This window comes from Gorilla gorilla, chromosome 17 (genome assembly GCF_029281585.2).
Source record: "Gorilla gorilla gorilla isolate KB3781 chromosome 17, NHGRI_mGorGor1-v2.1_pri, whole genome shotgun sequence".
Lineage (NCBI taxonomy): Eukaryota > Metazoa > Chordata > Mammalia > Primates > Hominidae > Gorilla > Gorilla gorilla.
The window spans coordinates 89,675,038-89,693,074 of record NC_073241.2 but is presented as its reverse complement, the minus strand read 5'-3'; the positions used below and the strand labels follow the sequence as shown (position 1 = coordinate 89,693,074).

At 37.2% G+C, this 18,037-nt stretch overlaps 1 protein-coding gene across 1 annotated transcript; it reads left to right on the top strand.

Moving 5' to 3' along the window:
• The first annotated feature begins 313 nt into the window (after positions 1-313).
• On the top strand, positions 314-2,024 carry MC4R (melanocortin 4 receptor). The gene has a single exon (XM_004059486.4). The coding sequence runs from the start codon at positions 738-740 to the stop codon at positions 1,734-1,736; it is 999 nt and encodes a 332-aa protein (XP_004059534.1). The 5' UTR covers positions 314-737; the 3' UTR covers positions 1,737-2,024.
• The last annotated feature ends 16,013 nt before the right edge of the window (positions 2,025-18,037 follow it).

The following is an 18,037-nucleotide window of genomic DNA, read 5'->3' as shown; positions in this document are numbered from 1 at the left end:
GAATGAACCTCGCTGCCTGAAGATAGCTTGTTTTGATATCACAGAATGGCCTCTAGGGATCAAGTTGTTTCCTTGAAAACTTAAAAAGGGAAATTCAGTCTCTTATCCGGCTTGCTTCTCGACTTCAGACTTCAGGAGCTTCTGCATCTGAATCTGTGTCACCCTGCAATTTGTGTCTCCGAAACATAATCCTGTCTCACAGACTCCCATTGCATTGGGATTGGTCAGAAGGAAGCAGAGGAGGAGCCACCGTGAACATGTTTTTTTTCTCTCCACACATCATAAAAATCAGCAGCTGGCGCCTACAGCCCCTAACACTCAAAGCAACGCTCAGGCTGGAAACAAGCTTCCGAGAGGCAGCCGATGTGAGCATGTGCGCACAGATTCGTCTCCCAATGGCATGGCAGCTTCTAGGAAAATTATTTTGAACAGACTTGAATGCATAAGATTAAAGTTAAAGCAGAAGTGAGAACAAGAAAGCAAAGAGCAGACTCTTTCAACTGAGAATGAATATTTTGAAGCCCAAGATTTTAAAGTGATGATGATTAGAGTCGTACCTAAAAGAGACTAAAAACTCCATGTCAAGCTCTGGACTTGTGACATTTACTCACAGCAGGCATGGCAATTTTAGCCTCACAACTTTCAGACAGATAAAGACTTGGAGGAAATAACTGAGACGACTCCCTGACCCAGGAGGTTAAATCAATTCAGGGGGACACTGGAATTCTCCTGCCAGCATGGTGAACTCCACCCACCGTGGGATGCACACTTCTCTGCACCTCTGGAACCGCAGCAGTTACAGACTGCACAGCAATGCCAGTGAGTCCCTTGGAAAAGGCTACTCTGATGGAGGGTGCTACGAGCAACTTTTTGTCTCTCCTGAGGTTTTTGTGACTCTGGGTGTCATCAGCTTGTTGGAGAATATCTTAGTGATTGTGGCAATAGCCAAGAACAAGAATCTGCATTCACCCATGTACTTTTTCATCTGCAGCCTGGCTGTGGCTGATATGCTGGTGAGCGTTTCAAATGGATCAGAAACCATTGTCATCACCCTATTAAACAGTACAGATACGGATGCACAGAGTTTCACAGTGAATATTGATAATGTCATTGACTCGGTGATCTGTAGCTCCTTGCTTGCATCCATTTGCAGCCTGCTTTCGATTGCAGTGGACAGGTACTTTACTATCTTCTATGCTCTCCAGTACCATAACATTATGACAGTTAAGCGGGTTGGGATCATCATAAGTTGTATCTGGGCAGCTTGCACGGTTTCAGGCATTTTGTTCATCATTTACTCAGATAGTAGTGCTGTCATCATCTGCCTCATCACCATGTTCTTCACCATGCTGGCTCTCATGGCTTCTCTCTATGTCCACATGTTCCTGATGGCCAGGCTTCACATTAAGAGGATTGCTGTCCTCCCCGGCACTGGTGCCATCCGTCAAGGTGCCAATATGAAGGGAGCGATTACCTTGACCATCCTGATTGGCGTCTTTGTTGTCTGCTGGGCCCCATTCTTCCTCCACTTAATATTCTACATCTCTTGTCCTCAGAATCCATATTGTGTGTGCTTCATGTCTCACTTTAACTTGTATCTCATACTGATCATGTGTAATTCAATCATCGATCCTCTGATTTATGCACTCCGGAGTCAAGAACTGAGGAAAACCTTCAAAGAGATCATCTGTTGCTATCCCCTGGGAGGCCTTTGTGACTTGTCTAGCAGATATTAAATGGGGACAGAGCACGCAATATAGGAACATGCATAAGAGACTTTTTCACTCTTACCCTACCTGAATATTGTACTTCTGCAACAGCTTTCTCTTCTGTGTAGGGTACTGGTTGAGAATATCCATTGTGTAAATTTAAGCCTATGATTTTTAATGAGAAAAAATGCCCAGTCTCTGTATTATTTCCAATGTCATGCTACTTTTTGGCCATAAAATATGAATCTATGTTATAGGTTGTAGGCACTGTGGATTTACAAAAAGAAAAGTCCTTATTAAAAGCTTAACAATGTCTCTTTCGTGTTATTCATAAGCATTGGACACTTTGCGTGCTTTCGTAACATAGAAATCAGAGCCTCATTAAACATATTGTAATAAATGCTTTATTATATTATACTATCCACCATTGAAATGTAGAGAGTTCATTCTAGCAGTTAAGGGAAAATATTTAAAGAATAGATGTATAATCATTTTTAAAAATATCATCACTGAAATTTCAAGCAATTTAATTAAAGGTTTGTTCATCCTCTCTGTGCAGAAGTAGTAATGAAACTCCTCTAGAGAGAAAAACAGGTGCTGAAAAAAGAGAGATGCTGAGTTAGAAAACTATGTGTACTTCTCAGACACAGAAAGATTCATCTCCCTTAGCAAACAGCCTGATATTTCAAACAGGCAATTCGGTTTGGGGTGGGTGGGAAAAGGCAGCTATAGGGATGAAAGTGTCCTGGAAAACCTAAGTTACCATGTCAAGCTAAATTTCCTGTTACCAAATTATCCCTAAACAATATTAATAAAACAGAGAATGGGGATTTACGCCCCCTTTAAACAAGGATTCAGGGTCTGCTGAAGTGTCCAGAAAAGGTAATATTGTACTGAGAGATTTAGCTTCCTGTTTCTAGAGAAGTACAGGACTGACATCGAATTCTTTCTCATTTCACGTGAAAATGACTTGCTGTTTACTTATTGCTGATTTTTTGAACTGGAGTACAAATGTTGATTATCAAGGATTTTAAACTTCAAAACCAAATTCATAGCAGAAGTGTTTTCTGGCAATATTTGTAAATAACTAAAATAAAGGTATCTGTGATGCTGGTACATTTTAAGCAGGAAGGGAGGCACCTACCAAACCCCAGAGGTTGTCATGCAATAAACTAGCCTTCCACAGCCACTTCTTGAAGAGTAAAATGTTTTGCTCCAAAATAATCCTACAGATTTGGCCACTGAGCAATAAAATTTGTACTGTACTTTCTAATCTGTGTGTAATTTAAAATAAAGCAAAAGAATATATTAGGTTGAGGATTACCAGTAAACTATCTTAGGATTTACAGGGTCTTCAAATGCTCATGGGCAGAGGTCATATGCAAAGGTACTCCTTAACTCAAATCTAAATGTTTTACACTGATTATAAGACCCAAGAAACACTTTCAGCATTCATCTGAAAACACTACCTTAAAGGATAATAGTGAAGTTAAAGTTTACACATAAGAAGTGGTACTAAAGCTGAAATTTTAATTCCACTGCAATTCCTCTATTTTGAAGCAAAAGTGAATGTGAGGATTCAAATATACACTAATCTAACAATCATAGTCTATAGCAGTAGAGGGACACAGTTATGTTTTTTTTCATTGCAACGTTTCCTGTCCATTCTTTCATTTCATGAATCTGAAAAATCCCAGGGACTAGAGATATGAAAAAGAGAGCTATGAGCACACCCCATCTTCTGTGTTGGTTGCCCTTCCCAGTTTATCCTATTTCTCCTCCAAGTGTTATCTCAGATGCTCAGAAGGAAATCCTGGCTCCTCCCTCTTCAGGTTCATACCTTCTCCTGGAGTGGTTTACAGTGTTAGGATGTGTATAATTCAGGAACGAGCCATATAACACCACCCTCCCCTATATGCCATGGTACCATATTGGACTTTAGCTCCTTTAAGTGCAGAGACTGTCTCTTACTCAGTTTTTCTATTCTCCAAATCTTCCTCTATTCGTTACTTCCTTTTGTTCAAGTAAAATCAAGATTCCCTCAGAGGCCAGGCCTTACCCAAGCCACCTCTAAGCTCCATTCCACATCCAGTGAGGTTTGGAGCCCCACCAGCTCTAGCTGGATTGTTATTGTATCAATTGGGGAAGTGTTATGGTTTAAAACTGTAGGCTTAAGCAAGTATATTTAGGATGAATACAGGAGGGAGCAGAGAGTGAGAGTGGGGCTGGAGATTTGGACGAAACAAGCTTGAAGTACACTAAATGAAGATACTGTAGTGACCATGGCTGCTAGAGCAGATGCAGAGAAAGTGGTTATTCCAAGTAGGTAATTTCAAATATATTAGGAGCAAAGAACTGAAATTCACAGAATTGTATGAGAACATTCCCCTCAAGGAAAGGGGATTCTATTTCTGCTCCATTCACCTTATATCTAATAACAACATGTCATCACGACTTCAGACCTTATCCAACCATAATATTCAGATTCCTGTTTGGAATCCCCAGTTCCAAATTGCAGTCTCACTTTCCTTGCTGTTTTATTTTTGTGCATTCTGTCTCTTCTGTTAGCATGTGAGCCCCTTAAAGAAAAGCCTTATGCTCATATTTTTATTGCCACAGGGAATAGTATATTTCATATTTAACATATTAGAGAGACTAAAAAAATCTAGAGAGAGATAAAATATTCTTGACTTCTGAAAGTGGTTTCCCATTTAGTCTCACCTTGAGCATTCTTGATGCTGCATCTATTTCAGTGGTGGCAATGATGACAGATCGGGGCAGAACTTTCTTATAGAGCAGCTGCCTAGCCATCATTGTCTCGCCCTACATAGAGTGTCTTCAGGGAAGAACAATAGAAGCCATGGTGGTCACTGGGGAAGCAAGTGGGTCAGACATTGGTTGCACACAGAAATGTTATAAAGGCAACCTCTAGACATCCTTCTGACAATCCATGATCAATAAATAGAGAGATGTGGAATCACAGCATGAATGAAGTAATAAGTGAATGTCTGTCCCATCGGATTATCTTGGTTTTACTACCGACAGTAGAATTAGTCATTGTTTAAGCCATATCAAGATTGATTTGTCCAGTTATGGTCTTAGGAGTTAGAGCTATCTGTAGCTAAGGACATTGGCTTATCTAAAACTTAGCACAAATGAGAATTATTCTTCCACATGCAGTATCCATTAGGAAGAAATATATATGAATTATGCTAAATGGAAAGCATGGTACCATCCTGTGTCTGGGACATTCCATCCCCACCCCAGTGAAGTACCTCCAAGGAAACTGAGCTGTAGCACATGGCTTAGCCTACAGGCCCCAAACTGCCCCTCCCTCTCTCCTACTAAATCCACAAATTGACATCTTGTCACCTTTCAACCAACAAAAGACTACCTGAACATCATGGTTAAGAAGAAAAGAGAACGAAATGCAAGAGAGAGAGGGAGAGAGAGAGAAAGAGAAGAATGCTTACCAGGTTATGGATTGGCTTTCCACTTCAACTGATGAAAAAAATAAACAAACAAATAAATAATGCCATAAAACATGCACCCACGAGCAGGGGCTTTAAACACATAGCCCAACCCTGCTGGTGGCCCAGGAATTTCTATATGAGGTGGCTTAGGGTGCAGTGTGGTTCAGAGGAGTTACAATGGACTGTCTTGAAGGTTTCTGCACAGCAGTTGCCTTCTTTCAGGTTGCATAGGTTCTTGAAATGTGTTAGGAGGGATATTTGAAGATTATACCTTAGGAGATTAATAAACTTGGGCACCATGGGTGTCCTAGAATCTGACTTCATCAGACAAGTGCTTCTTTATGGTGAGGAAAAGGGAGTGGAAGGAGACCGGAACATGGTAAAGAGTATTGTCTTCTCTTCCATCTTTCAAAAAGTTGTTCCATTAATCAAATGTTATTCCTACAGCTTTTTTTTAAACTTGTAGGCTATTTTGTCCTTTACTATTTCTCTTGCTAATCTAGAAGCCAATAGTGTTAAAGATGATATGTTTTCAATGAATGCTTCTTACCTGACTTCCTGTTTTATATTTCTTTTATGTTTTTTTCACTCAATTTTTCTTAAATTTCTTTGTATTGTTGTGATACACTAATGCAAAGAGAAAGAAAAATAGGAAAAAATCCAAATGTTCATATTAGTTTGGTTCAATGGACCGATGCTTTAAAGTGCATAAAAATGTGAACACATTGCATTTGCATTTGGCCTAAGCTGTTTTGCTTTACAGAATCCTACTGGAAAGAAAGCACTTTTAGTGGAAATAAGAAAGGAATAGAACTCTACAGTTACTGCAAGGACACTGCAGCATAGTGATCAAGGCCCCAGAAATGCACTTGTATCACATATCCATATTACGGCTTAACCAAAGGAATAAAGGAAACTAGATAGTCTACATTAGTCAACTTGAAGTACAAACAGATGTTCCCTTGGAATATTCTTAAGGAATGGAAATAAATGTTGCCTGCAAAAAAGAATTTAATTATAGCATTGGAGTGGCCTTTGACAAATGGCTGCTATAAATTTTATGGTATCAAATTCACATTTTTAAAAGCTAAATTAATTTTCACAATTGTAGAGGAGGTAGTAAAGTAGGTGATTTTATATCCTTTTATGTTGAAATATAAATTGACAAAATTGCATTAGAGGACATTATGCAATGTGTATCACAAACCCTAAAAACACCCATTCCTTATTATTTCATTGTGATTAGTTTTAGAAGTATGATTGTTAGGTTAGGAAGCCACCACTAATGGAAGGCTCACATCACCTCCTAAGTGTAACTGTCTGAGGATCATTGATGTGAGATCTGGTGTACCTATCCTCAAAAATTCCAGTTTATTAGTGATAAAACTTTACATCATTATTCTGTTGTGAAAATATTGGTAGATGAGAATAAACTTTCTGATAAAACCTTCTAACATCAGACACCTTTTGTTCTATTGTGTTTGATATTTAATTTTTTGAAGAAAGCGTGTTTATTTGAGGTTCACAGCAAGATTAACCAGAAAGTACAGAGATTTCTCATGTACCCCCTTCCCCACACATGAAAAACCTCTCATTATCAACATTCACCACCAGAGTGGTACAATTGTTATAATAGATGAACCTACCTTGACACATCATAATCACCCAAGTCTATAGTTTACATTAGGGTTCACTCTTGGTGTTGTACTTTCTATGGGTTTGGACCAATATATAATGATCTGTATCCAACATGATAGTATCATACAGAGTAGTTTCTAACAACCCTAAAAATACTCTATTCTCTGCCTATTTATCTCTGCCTCTCCCCAGCTGCTGATAACCATTGGTCTTTTTACTATCTCTAGTTTTGGCTTTCCCAGACTGTCATGCACTTGGGATCATATAGTTGACAGCCTCTTCAGATTGGCTTCTCTCACTTTTTGAATTTAAATATGGATCTAAGTTTTCTGCATGTCTTTTTATGGCTTAATAGCTCATTTCCTTTTAGTATTGGATAAAATTCCATTATAGGTATATACCACAGTTTATCCACTCCCCTGCTGAAGAACATCTTAGTTGCTTCCATATTTTGGCAATTAAATAAAGCTGTGTGGACCTAAGTTTTCAACTCCTTTGGCTAAATACCAAAGAACAGTAATGAACTTTTAAAAACTGCGGTATGGCAATCACATGAAAAAAAGCTCAACATCACTGATCATCAGAGAAATGCAAATCAAAACCACAATGAGATATCATCTCACACCAGTCAGAATGGCTATCATTAAAAAGTCATAAACTAACAGATGCTGGCGAGGTTGTGGAGAAAAGGGAATACATACACTGTTGGTGGGAGTGTAAATTAGTTTAGCCCTGTGGAATAATGTGTGGCGTAATTCCTCTAAAACCTAAAGATAGAAATACTATTTGACCCAGCAATCCCATTACTGGGTATATACCCAAAGGAATATAAATCATTCTGTTATGAAGATACATGCATGCATATGTTCGTTGCAGCACTCTTCACAATAGCAAAGACATGAAATCAACCTAAAGCCCATCAACAGTAGTAGACTGCATTAAGAAAACATGGTACATAGACACCACGGAATACTATGCAGCCATAAAAAGGAATGAGATCGTGCCCTTTGCAGGGACATGGATGGAGCTGGAGGCCATTATCCTTAGCAAACTAACTCAGGAACATAAAAACCAAAAGGTGTGTGTTCTCATAAGTGTGAGCTAAATGATGAGAACGCATGAACACATGATGGGAAACCAAACACTGGGGCCTTTCAGAGGGTGGAAGGTGGCAGAAGGGAGAGGATCAGGAAAAATAAATAACGGGTACCAGGCTTAATACCTGGGTGATGAAATAATCTGTACAACACCCACCCCACGACACAAGTTTACCTATGTAACAAACCTGCACATGTATTCCTGAAGTTAAAAGTTTCAAAAATAATAATATTTAAAAATACAACAAAACAAAAAAACTCTGGTATGAATATGATGATGTTTGTGCCTATCCTTTAATCTTTAAAGGATGGTTAGTTAATATTTGAATGTTGCTGGTCAGAAGCATACACTTCAGACATAGCTGGCAAGTGTCATCACATACTTCTATTAAAATTTTCACAGATGGTCAGGAATGGTGGCTCACGCCTGTAATCCCAGCACTTTGGGAGGCTGAGGCGGGCAGATCACCTGATGTCAGGAGTTTGCAACCAGCCTGGCTAACGTGGTAAAACCCCGTCTCTACTGAAAATACACAAATTAGCAGGGCGTGGTGGCAGGTGCCTGTAATCCCAGCTACTGAGGAGGCTCAGGCAGGAGAATTGCTTGAACCCGGGAGGCGGAGGTTGAAGTGAGCCAAGATCGGGCCACTGCACTCCAGGCCAGGTGACAGAGCGAGACTCCATCTCAAAAAAAAAAAAAAAAAAAAAAAAATCACAGAGGTTCAATGAATATGTGTAGGATATAATAGAAATAATTTTTTCATTGGTGAAATGGGTGTTTTTCAAAACTTGTTGACTTAAAAATTGCATAGCAATTGCCACAACTTGCACGAAGAAGGTACAAGATTTCCCCCCACTTAGCAGCTTGCTTAGCACTTAGACTGTATGTCCGAAGCTCCATATATAGTTCCATGTATCCCCCACCCACCTCAAGAAGGTCTCTGTTGCCCATCTTAAATATTTTGATATTACTAAAAACAATTTTTGAAGCAGTATTGACATGGGTTTTATGTTACAAGGAACATACAAAACAAAATACTTAGCATGATACCAATCATCTAGAGGAAAGTACCACCGTCTTACTTATATACCTCCTGCATATTACCTTTCATAAGTCACGAGCAATTGGTAGTCATTATTCCTGAGTGATAATATTGAGGGGCATGTTGATTTTCTTTATTGAGTGTGTTTCTATTATGTACATTTACTACAATAAGCACATTTTAATGTTTTAATATTTTTTATAAGAATAAACATTACAACAGAAAGATGGTTGGTGGAAATGCAATTGCCAAATTACTGATTTGTGGAGAAGTTATGTTTGAATAAGACCAGATCTTGGTGACTATATCACCTATCCACCCTTTTAAGTAGACTCAGAGGGCCTGCCTGATGGCACATGTGTAGTCAGTGGCAGCAGTAAAGCCTGAGACCCCGTTTCTGGCTCCCCATCTAGGTTTCCCTTGTATCAAATTTCAAGAACCTTGTTCTGTAGGTAAATATGGCTTTCCCAGTCGCAGAGACCTAGGACTGAATTCTGCTTATATTCCTTTTAAGCTGTAAGATTTTGTGGAAGTTAATTTTCTCATAATTAAATCATAATAATAAAATACTTGCCTAACGGGAATCTTTAAAGGATAAAGGCAATTAAATAAGATCAAGAGTGTTATATTCCACAAAACTGTTCCCAATACATATAGGCACTCAAAAATGGTAATTATTATTGTTTTTAAAAATATAAAATAAATGAATAAATGCAGACTTACTAGTTTTCTATCTTTTTCAGCCATTCTGAGTTATCAATCAACGTAGCTAGGCCTTAAGCTTAATTTTTATCTTTTCTTAAGTCATATTTTAAAATTTCCTTGGGTTTGATTACATTTTTATGTAAATATATTTGAACATAATACATGGGCATATCTGTACTCCGAAGGATAATTTGTTATCACCAAAAATGTTAATTGTTCTAAAATTTGCAGTGTCACATTTAATATTGGAAAAGGCTAATTTGAAGATAATGTGCCAAATACGAAATAACCAATTAGCTCATTTATTCAGAAATGGATTGATACTTACTACACTTTATCCCATGAATTCAAATGTTAACATAAAAAATCATTATCTAAGTTGAGATTGCTGATATTAAATGTAAACCCTTGAAAAGGAACCATAAATAATAAATTTATGACTACATCTTTATGTTCAGCTATTATATCAGCCCATCACATACTGAGAGTAGAAAGAACATAAGATTGAACTAAATGAGTATTGAATTCAAATCCCAGATCTGCTATTTACCAACTGTTGAACCTTGGCCAAGTTACTTGAATTTCCTAAGCACGTAAAGTCTAATCTATGAAATGAAGATAATATCTGTTATCTATCATACGGTTAATGATAAATACTAAATAATGTCAAATTAGATAATTGATTTTAAAAACCTAGTACGGCGTTTGTCACTATAGGCAGCTATATTACAAAAACAATCAAATTATACCCAGAAGATTATCAGAGCTTAGATCCTAGAAGAGTTTAAATGGTGGTAGAGACTTGGATATCCTCACTTCTCTAACATGGAGAGACAGCAATCCATTCAAATCTGTTTTTGATACTTTATTTCTGACAAGTGGAGCAAGTAAAAACAAACTCCTGTTTTTCTTATTTTAAATATAAAGATAATTTGAACATTTCAAAAATATTCAGGCAAAGTAGTGGGTGGAGGTGTGCAGAAAGACAGTTTGTTTCAATGGCTTCAGTAATGTTGGAATTCTTATGTTAAATCATGGGTTTAACATATAATTTAATATTGTGCTTCACGGCTTGGAGACATATGACATTCTTTTGTATGTATTTAGTATTACATGAAACTTAAGTGGATATGTTTATTTTGTAATATTTGTGGTCAGCAGGAACATACAAAGCTACATTTGCTCATAAGAAATAAAGGATCCCTAGCACACCTGCCACTTGGAGAAAAAAAAAAGAGTTTTGATCTGTGATAGAATGGTTGATTTGTCCTTGGGTTAATAAAATTAATAATCAGAGTTTACAATTATTAACAGTGCTTTCCCTGACAAGAGACACCTGGAGACCCCACAAATATAAAGCCAAATGGAAAATTTTTAGCATCTCAATCAGTAAACGATTCAATAAGTTTTTGTACAGGATTCATCTGCAAATCAATAATCATGGTTTAACTTCTAAGATTTTAAACAGTGTGGGAAATTTCGCTGTTAAATGTGAGTCATCACTAAATAAAATTTAAAAGTAAATATATAACAATAACTTTGATCGCTATTCTTCCTGAAGGGGGGAAAAAAACTATGCTAAATTTTTTTTTTGCAGTAAGTTTAATTCCCCAATTTAAATCTGTTTCATTTGTATTACCGAGGTTTTAAAATGGCCCTGTTGAAAACAACACATTCATATCCTATATACGTTTCACAATATTTGGAGATTTTACTAAGATGACACATAGTATTTATATTTTTATTGAATTCTTTCAATTATGAAGAAAGCTAGAAAGCTTTGGGTATTTCTTTTTTGTAATTTTGTGTACATGGGATCATTGATATGATGTTAAATATTGTGCTCTGGATATCATTTTTATCTATTAGTTATAAAGCTATTTACTATCAACGTTAGAAGAAAAATCTTTACCTTTTCACCTTTGGCTTACCTCTAACTTTCCTTTCTAAGATATCATGTCACATCTCTACCTTTTCTGCATCAATGTCTTACTTTCACCTTAAACTCAACGTGTCTAAAACTGAAGTGTTCCTTGACACAAAATTTGACCCCTGCTTTTCACTTTGTTTTCATCATCCCATAATTCTCCTTGAAACAGAAACTTAAACTCCAGTCACTGCACTTTCACTCCAACATTAAATTAGAGAGATTCTGAATGAAGATCAGGTGCATAGAGTCTGACACAAATATCTGTGATTTTTTGGATTTACAATGGAGAAGGAAAGGAAGAAAATTGGTTCCTACAAATTCATAAATCATCTTGGGAAAAAATAGACAAGGACATGGACAGGACATGATTGATATGGTTTGGTAGTTTTTTGTTTTTTTTTTTGAGAATCCTGCTTAAAAATCAGGTACAGAGAAGTCTGGAATATACATATAAATTTTGTAGTTGAGTACGTACAAAGATAGTAGGAGATAAGTACAGTTAGAGAATCCTTATTGTAAAAATCCTACATCCAAAATGCTCCAAAAACCTTTTGAGCACCAATATGATGGCACAAATGGAAAATTCTACACCTGATCTTATGTTACATGCTGCAGCCAAAATGCAGACATATAGTATTATTCACAACAGCAAAGACATGGAATCAACCTAGATGCCCATCAACAGTGGATTATATACAGAAATCATGGTACATATACACCATGGAATCCTATGCAGCCATTAAAAAAGAATTTAATCATGTCCTTTGCAGCAACATGGATGCAGCAGAGGCCATAGTCCTAAGCGAATTAATGCAGGAACAGAAAACCAAATACATGTGTTCTCACTTATAAGTGGGAGCTAAACATTGGGTACATATGGACAAAATGATGACAACAATAGTCACTGGGGACTACCAGAGGAAGGGAGAGGGGGAACAAGGCAAGGGCTGAAAAACTACCTATTGGCACTAAGCTTACCACCTGGGTGACAGGATCGTTCATACCCCAAACCTCAGCGTTACTGCACCATGCTAGCTTCAGTAAACAGAGGTGAGTTGTGGATGTGGAAGGCTTTCTATTAAAAAGTTTAGCATGAAGGAGGCTATATATGCTGATATCAATGCTTGGAACACAGTGACTAAAGACACAGCATGCTTGCCTGGCACAAACTTTGGCCTGTGACTATGTTCAGTGATCATGATGAACAAGATGATGACTATGAAGAACTGAGTATGTCAAGTGAGAAAAATGATGTCTATCCTCCTTACATGTGCGAAAAATATACCTTCAGAGTTTGTCAGCAATCTGGAAGTGGACATTAAAGAAGTTTTTAACATCAATAATGGGGTTTCTATTGTTCATTCATTGACTGATGGTCAGCTAGGGTAAGGTAGCCTAGCTCTGAAGCAAGATGATTGTGACAATAGTGATGATGATGATGTTTACAATGTAGAAAAAGTGTCTATAGACAACACGGTGAAAATAAATGATGGGCTTATTGAAGGGCTAGAACAGCACGCATTCATAACAGAACAAAAAAATGATGTCACTTAATAAAATCAAAGAGACTTGTAAGACAAAAAGAAAAAGAAAAAAAGAAAGGTTAATGAGCCAGATGAGTCTGGAGGAAACACTTTTAAAAGTTATCCAGGGCCGGGCATGGTGGCTCACGCCTGTAATCCCAGCACTTTGGGAGGCCGAGGTGGGCGGATCACGAGGTCAAGAGATCGAGACCATGCTGGCCAACTTGGTGAAACCCTGTCTCTACTAAAAATACAATACAAAAATGGTACAGTTCTCTGGGGCACTTACCATGAGCAGAGCTTGCAGGACTGGAAGTTGCTCTGGGTGAGTCAATGAATGGTAAGTGAGTGTCAAGGCCTAGGACATTACTGTATACAACTATAGACTTTATAAAACTTGTGCAATTAGGATACACTAAATTTATTTAAAATGTTTTCTGTCTTCAATAATAAAATTAACCTTAGCTTACTATAACTTTTTACTTTATAAGCCTTTTATATTTTTATCTTTGTGAATCTTTTGTAATGACACAGCTTAAAACACAAATGCATTGTCCAATTATACAAAAATATTTTCTTTACATTCTTATTTTATAAACATTTTACTATTTTTTTTTTTTTTACTTTTCAAACATTTTGTTTCAAAACTAAGACACAAACATAGGCCTTAGTTTTTTTAATCAAAACTAAGACATTGACCTAGACCTACAGAGGGTCAGGATCATCAATATGACTGTCTTCCATCTTCACATCTTATTCAACTCTTTGAGACAATAACACACATGGAGCGGCATCTCCTATGGTAACAATGCCTTCTTCTAGATACCTTCTGAAGCACCTGCCTGAGGCTGTTTTACAGTTAACTTTTTTTTAATAAGTAGAAGGAGTGCACTGTAAAGGATTAAAATAGAGTAAATACATAAATAATTGTTGATTACCATTATCAATTACTATGTACTATACATAATTGCATGTGCTATATTTTTATATGACTGGTAATACAGTGGGTTTGCTCACACCCACATTACCACAAATAGTATGGAATGCACTGCATTCTATGACTCATACAATGGCTATGCTAAAGACTTCTAAATTTATATCTTCAATTTATATAGCTTTCTTCAATAGCAGACCTACTTACTCAACTATTTTCTGAACATCTCTATTTGGCTTTCTAAAAGAAATCCCAGACTTACAAGTCTATTTTGAATGCCTAGATTTTCTATCCAAAACTTCTCTCTTACTCCAAGGAACAGCAAGGAGGTCTATATGGCTGTATCAAACATGCCAAGCAGCCCTACCTTAGGGACATTGCATTGCCTCTTATATCTATTTGGAAAGCTATACCCTAAATATGCACATAGCTAACTATTTCATCTCCTTCAAGTTTTTTCTCAGATGTCTCCTCTTTGAAACCTACCTTGAGAATTCTTTTTAAAAAGGCAAACTCAGTGCACCAGCCCAACATTCCATATTCCCCTGATCTTTTCAAAATTTTTTTTCACAATGCCTTCTAGCAAATTACATAGTTTACCAAATTATAATATTTTTTGTCTGTTTGTTTCCACTTAGACCTAAAACTCTGTGAAGGCAGGAAACTTTTGATTCATTCATTGAAGAATTCTAAATACCTAGATTAGAACTTTTCTATAATAAAACCTGGATAGATATTGGATGAATGAATAAAGAAAGGAAAATGTAAAAATAGGAGGAAAAAAGCTAAAGTTAGATGCTTTGTTAATAGCAGTGTTTAAGGGGCTAGTGAACAAAGAACAGGCCAAGAAGTAATGACTATAGAAGTAATGGTAAAACTAGAAAGAGTGACAATATGATTCAAGCCCAAGGAGGAGTGAGTTTTAAGGAATTAGTTGTCAATCATTTCAGCAAAGAAAACACAGGCGTTCAGAAAATTTTACAACTAGAAATTTAATGTATTTATTGGAGAATAGAATTACAAAGAAGACTGAGATTTTGATGAAATGACTTTTTAGAAATATGAAACATGAGAGGAAGAGCCAATTTTCAGTAAAATGTTGAAGCCAACATCAGATTGATTGAGGCTCATCTGGGAACATAGAAGTAAAATGGGAGATGGAGTAGAGAAACAGAATACAGATTCTTCGGCTAACAAGCTGCACTGAATAGAATGAAGCACATAGTAATAAGAGATAATTTCCTCAAAATGGGTAAGTTTTAAGGAAGATTATATACAGAGACAAAGAACCAATACAGACTAAGAGGTTGAAAATACTGAATATTTATTGAAAACTCAATAGTACAGCTAAATCATTTTCCCATAATTTTCCATAAATGTTACCTTTCCGACTGAGTTAATGTTGTCCTAATTATGCCAACAAGTAGTTCTGTGAAGAGCTCTTCTTAGGAACTGTACCCTTCCAAAACACCAGGAGATGAAATTGAAATGCAAACATCTCCCTCACCCCAGATAACAGATGACTAGCTAGCTCGGCTAAGGACAGTGGCAGTAAAGTCTAGGCACACTCACCCTTTTCTGTCCAGAGCAAGAATCTGCAGGCAGTGGTTTTGTTTCTTTCTTTTCTTTTCTTTTTGTTTTTTTTTTTTTTTTTTTTTTTTTTTTGAGACAGGCTTGCTCTGTCACCCAGGCTGGCATGCAGTGGTATGATCTCGGCTCACTGCAGCCTCTGCTTCCCAGGATCCAGTAATTCTCCTGCCTCAGCCTCCGGAGTAGCTGGGATTACAGGCGCCCACCATCATACCTGGCTAATTTTTGTATTTTTAGTAGAGATGAGGTTTCACCATGTTGGCCAGGCTGGTCTTGAACTCCTGACCTCAGGTGATCCATCTGCTTTGGCCTCCCAAAGTGCTGGGATTACAGACTTGAGCCACCGTGTCCTACCTGGTGCAGTATCTATTATTCATGGATGCATGGATGGAGTGAGCCTTACTTCTCTCTAAGCAGGAGCCATCCACTCGTAGATGGTCTCCCTACATATCAAACAAGAAAGCTGGAGCCCCAGCTGCCAGGGATAGACTTCAGAACCCCACAGAAGCATGCTGAGACCACCTACAGCTGTTACTGTGCACAGAAGAAAGGTAAGAAGGATCTTCTCAGGCATCAGTGATAGCCAGTGTGATTGCAGAAAATGAATGGGAAAAAGCAAGGAGTATGACACCACATGCACACACACATATGCACACACACAAAGAGTTATGGCCAAGTGTGACAGAGGGCTGTACTTGAACAAGATTCTGGCTGAACTGATCTTTTATTTAAATTCTTCTCCAGGATGGGAGCAGAGGGGTCAACTATCCACACGTATCCCTGATACACACTGATTGAACTTAGCTTTTCTTCCTTTATCAACATACTGACCACTTCCACTGAAGTCATAGAGAATGCTTATTTTTGCTTGATTTATTCATTGTGATGCTTAGGTAATTTTGTCCTGCATTATGTTGTTAACATTTTTATTTAAATATTTTGTTACATAATGTCTTAGAAACTTTTGAAAACAGAGCCTTGCTTTCATGTGATTGTTTTGGATAAAAGGAAGATGATCAGATTCAAAGACAAAAGTAGAGTTAAAGACTGAATGTCAAATAGGCCTTCATCAAGGAGAATGGCAGAAGCCTGAGGTGGAGAGGACCTGGGCCTTGATGACATCACCGCATCACAGAACTAACCAGGCCTGGGGCCTGGACAACAAAACGCCTCCATTTTCTCATTTATAAAATGGAAAAAATTACATGCTTACCTTACAGGTTATTAACAAGATTACAAGAGTCAATAGACGTGAAGTGCTTAGAATAATGCCTGGGATATAATATAAGGAGGGAGAAATGGGGAAAGAAATGGAGGGAGGAAGGAAGGGAAGAAATAAAAGGGGGAATGAAGGGAAAGGGAAAGGAAAGGAAGAAAAGGGAAGGAAGAAAGTGCTTTGAGAGAAAGTAATATGCAGTTTCCAATAAGAGTATTGTAAGAGAAGCCCTAACTTACCAAAGGAATTTCAGGCTGATAAATCTCAGGGAGTAGAAAGAAAAAGTTATGTGAGAGGTACAGATAAAATAATGAGAGGAGGTGCTATAAAAAGATTCTGCAACCACGCACAGTGGCTCACACCTATAATCCCAAGTACTTGGGAGACTGAAGTAGGAGAATCACTTGAGGCCAGGAGTTTGAGACCAACTTGGGCAACATAGTGAAGCCCCATCTTTAAACACGTTTTTAAAAGATTAGCTGGGCGTGGTGGCACATGCCTGTAGTACTAACTGCTCAGGAGGCTGACGTGGGAGGATCACTTGAGCTCAAGAGTTCAAGACTGCAGTGAGCTGTGATCACACCACTGCACTCCAGCCTGGGCAAAAGAGCAAGACCTCATCTTTTGGCGGGGAAGGGGGAGAAAAAAAGGATAGTCAAACGTGATAAATAAGGGAATTGAGATTCTATACAGAAACATTGATATTAACACTACACAGACAAATATGTTTGAAGTGAGTTTTGAGAGTACTGACTCACTACTGCTGTGTGGGTCTCCTTTTATTCAATGAGATTCTAAGTCAAGCAAGAACAGAGTTTATTTTATACTAAGTTTTATAATCCTTCTTAACAGTTTAACCATATTACAGTTTCTTTAAAAAATTCTTACTCAGTTATAATTTTAAAAAACAAAAAAATTATGTACTCTGGGGGAAACCATATCCAATTTTTGTATACTGTTTTTTCTGATGTAGCTATCACAAATAATAAATGAGCTATAAAATACTATTTTTATATTTTTTCAACATTTGGTATCAACACATTTGAAATCACATTTTTAAACTACACATTCTGTTTTGATTATTAAGACAAAGGACAGAGTAATACTTATTCCTAAGGAGTAATTCATTCATTTTTAGTTTTATTCCACTTATTGATAAGCCATTTATAAATGAGAAAA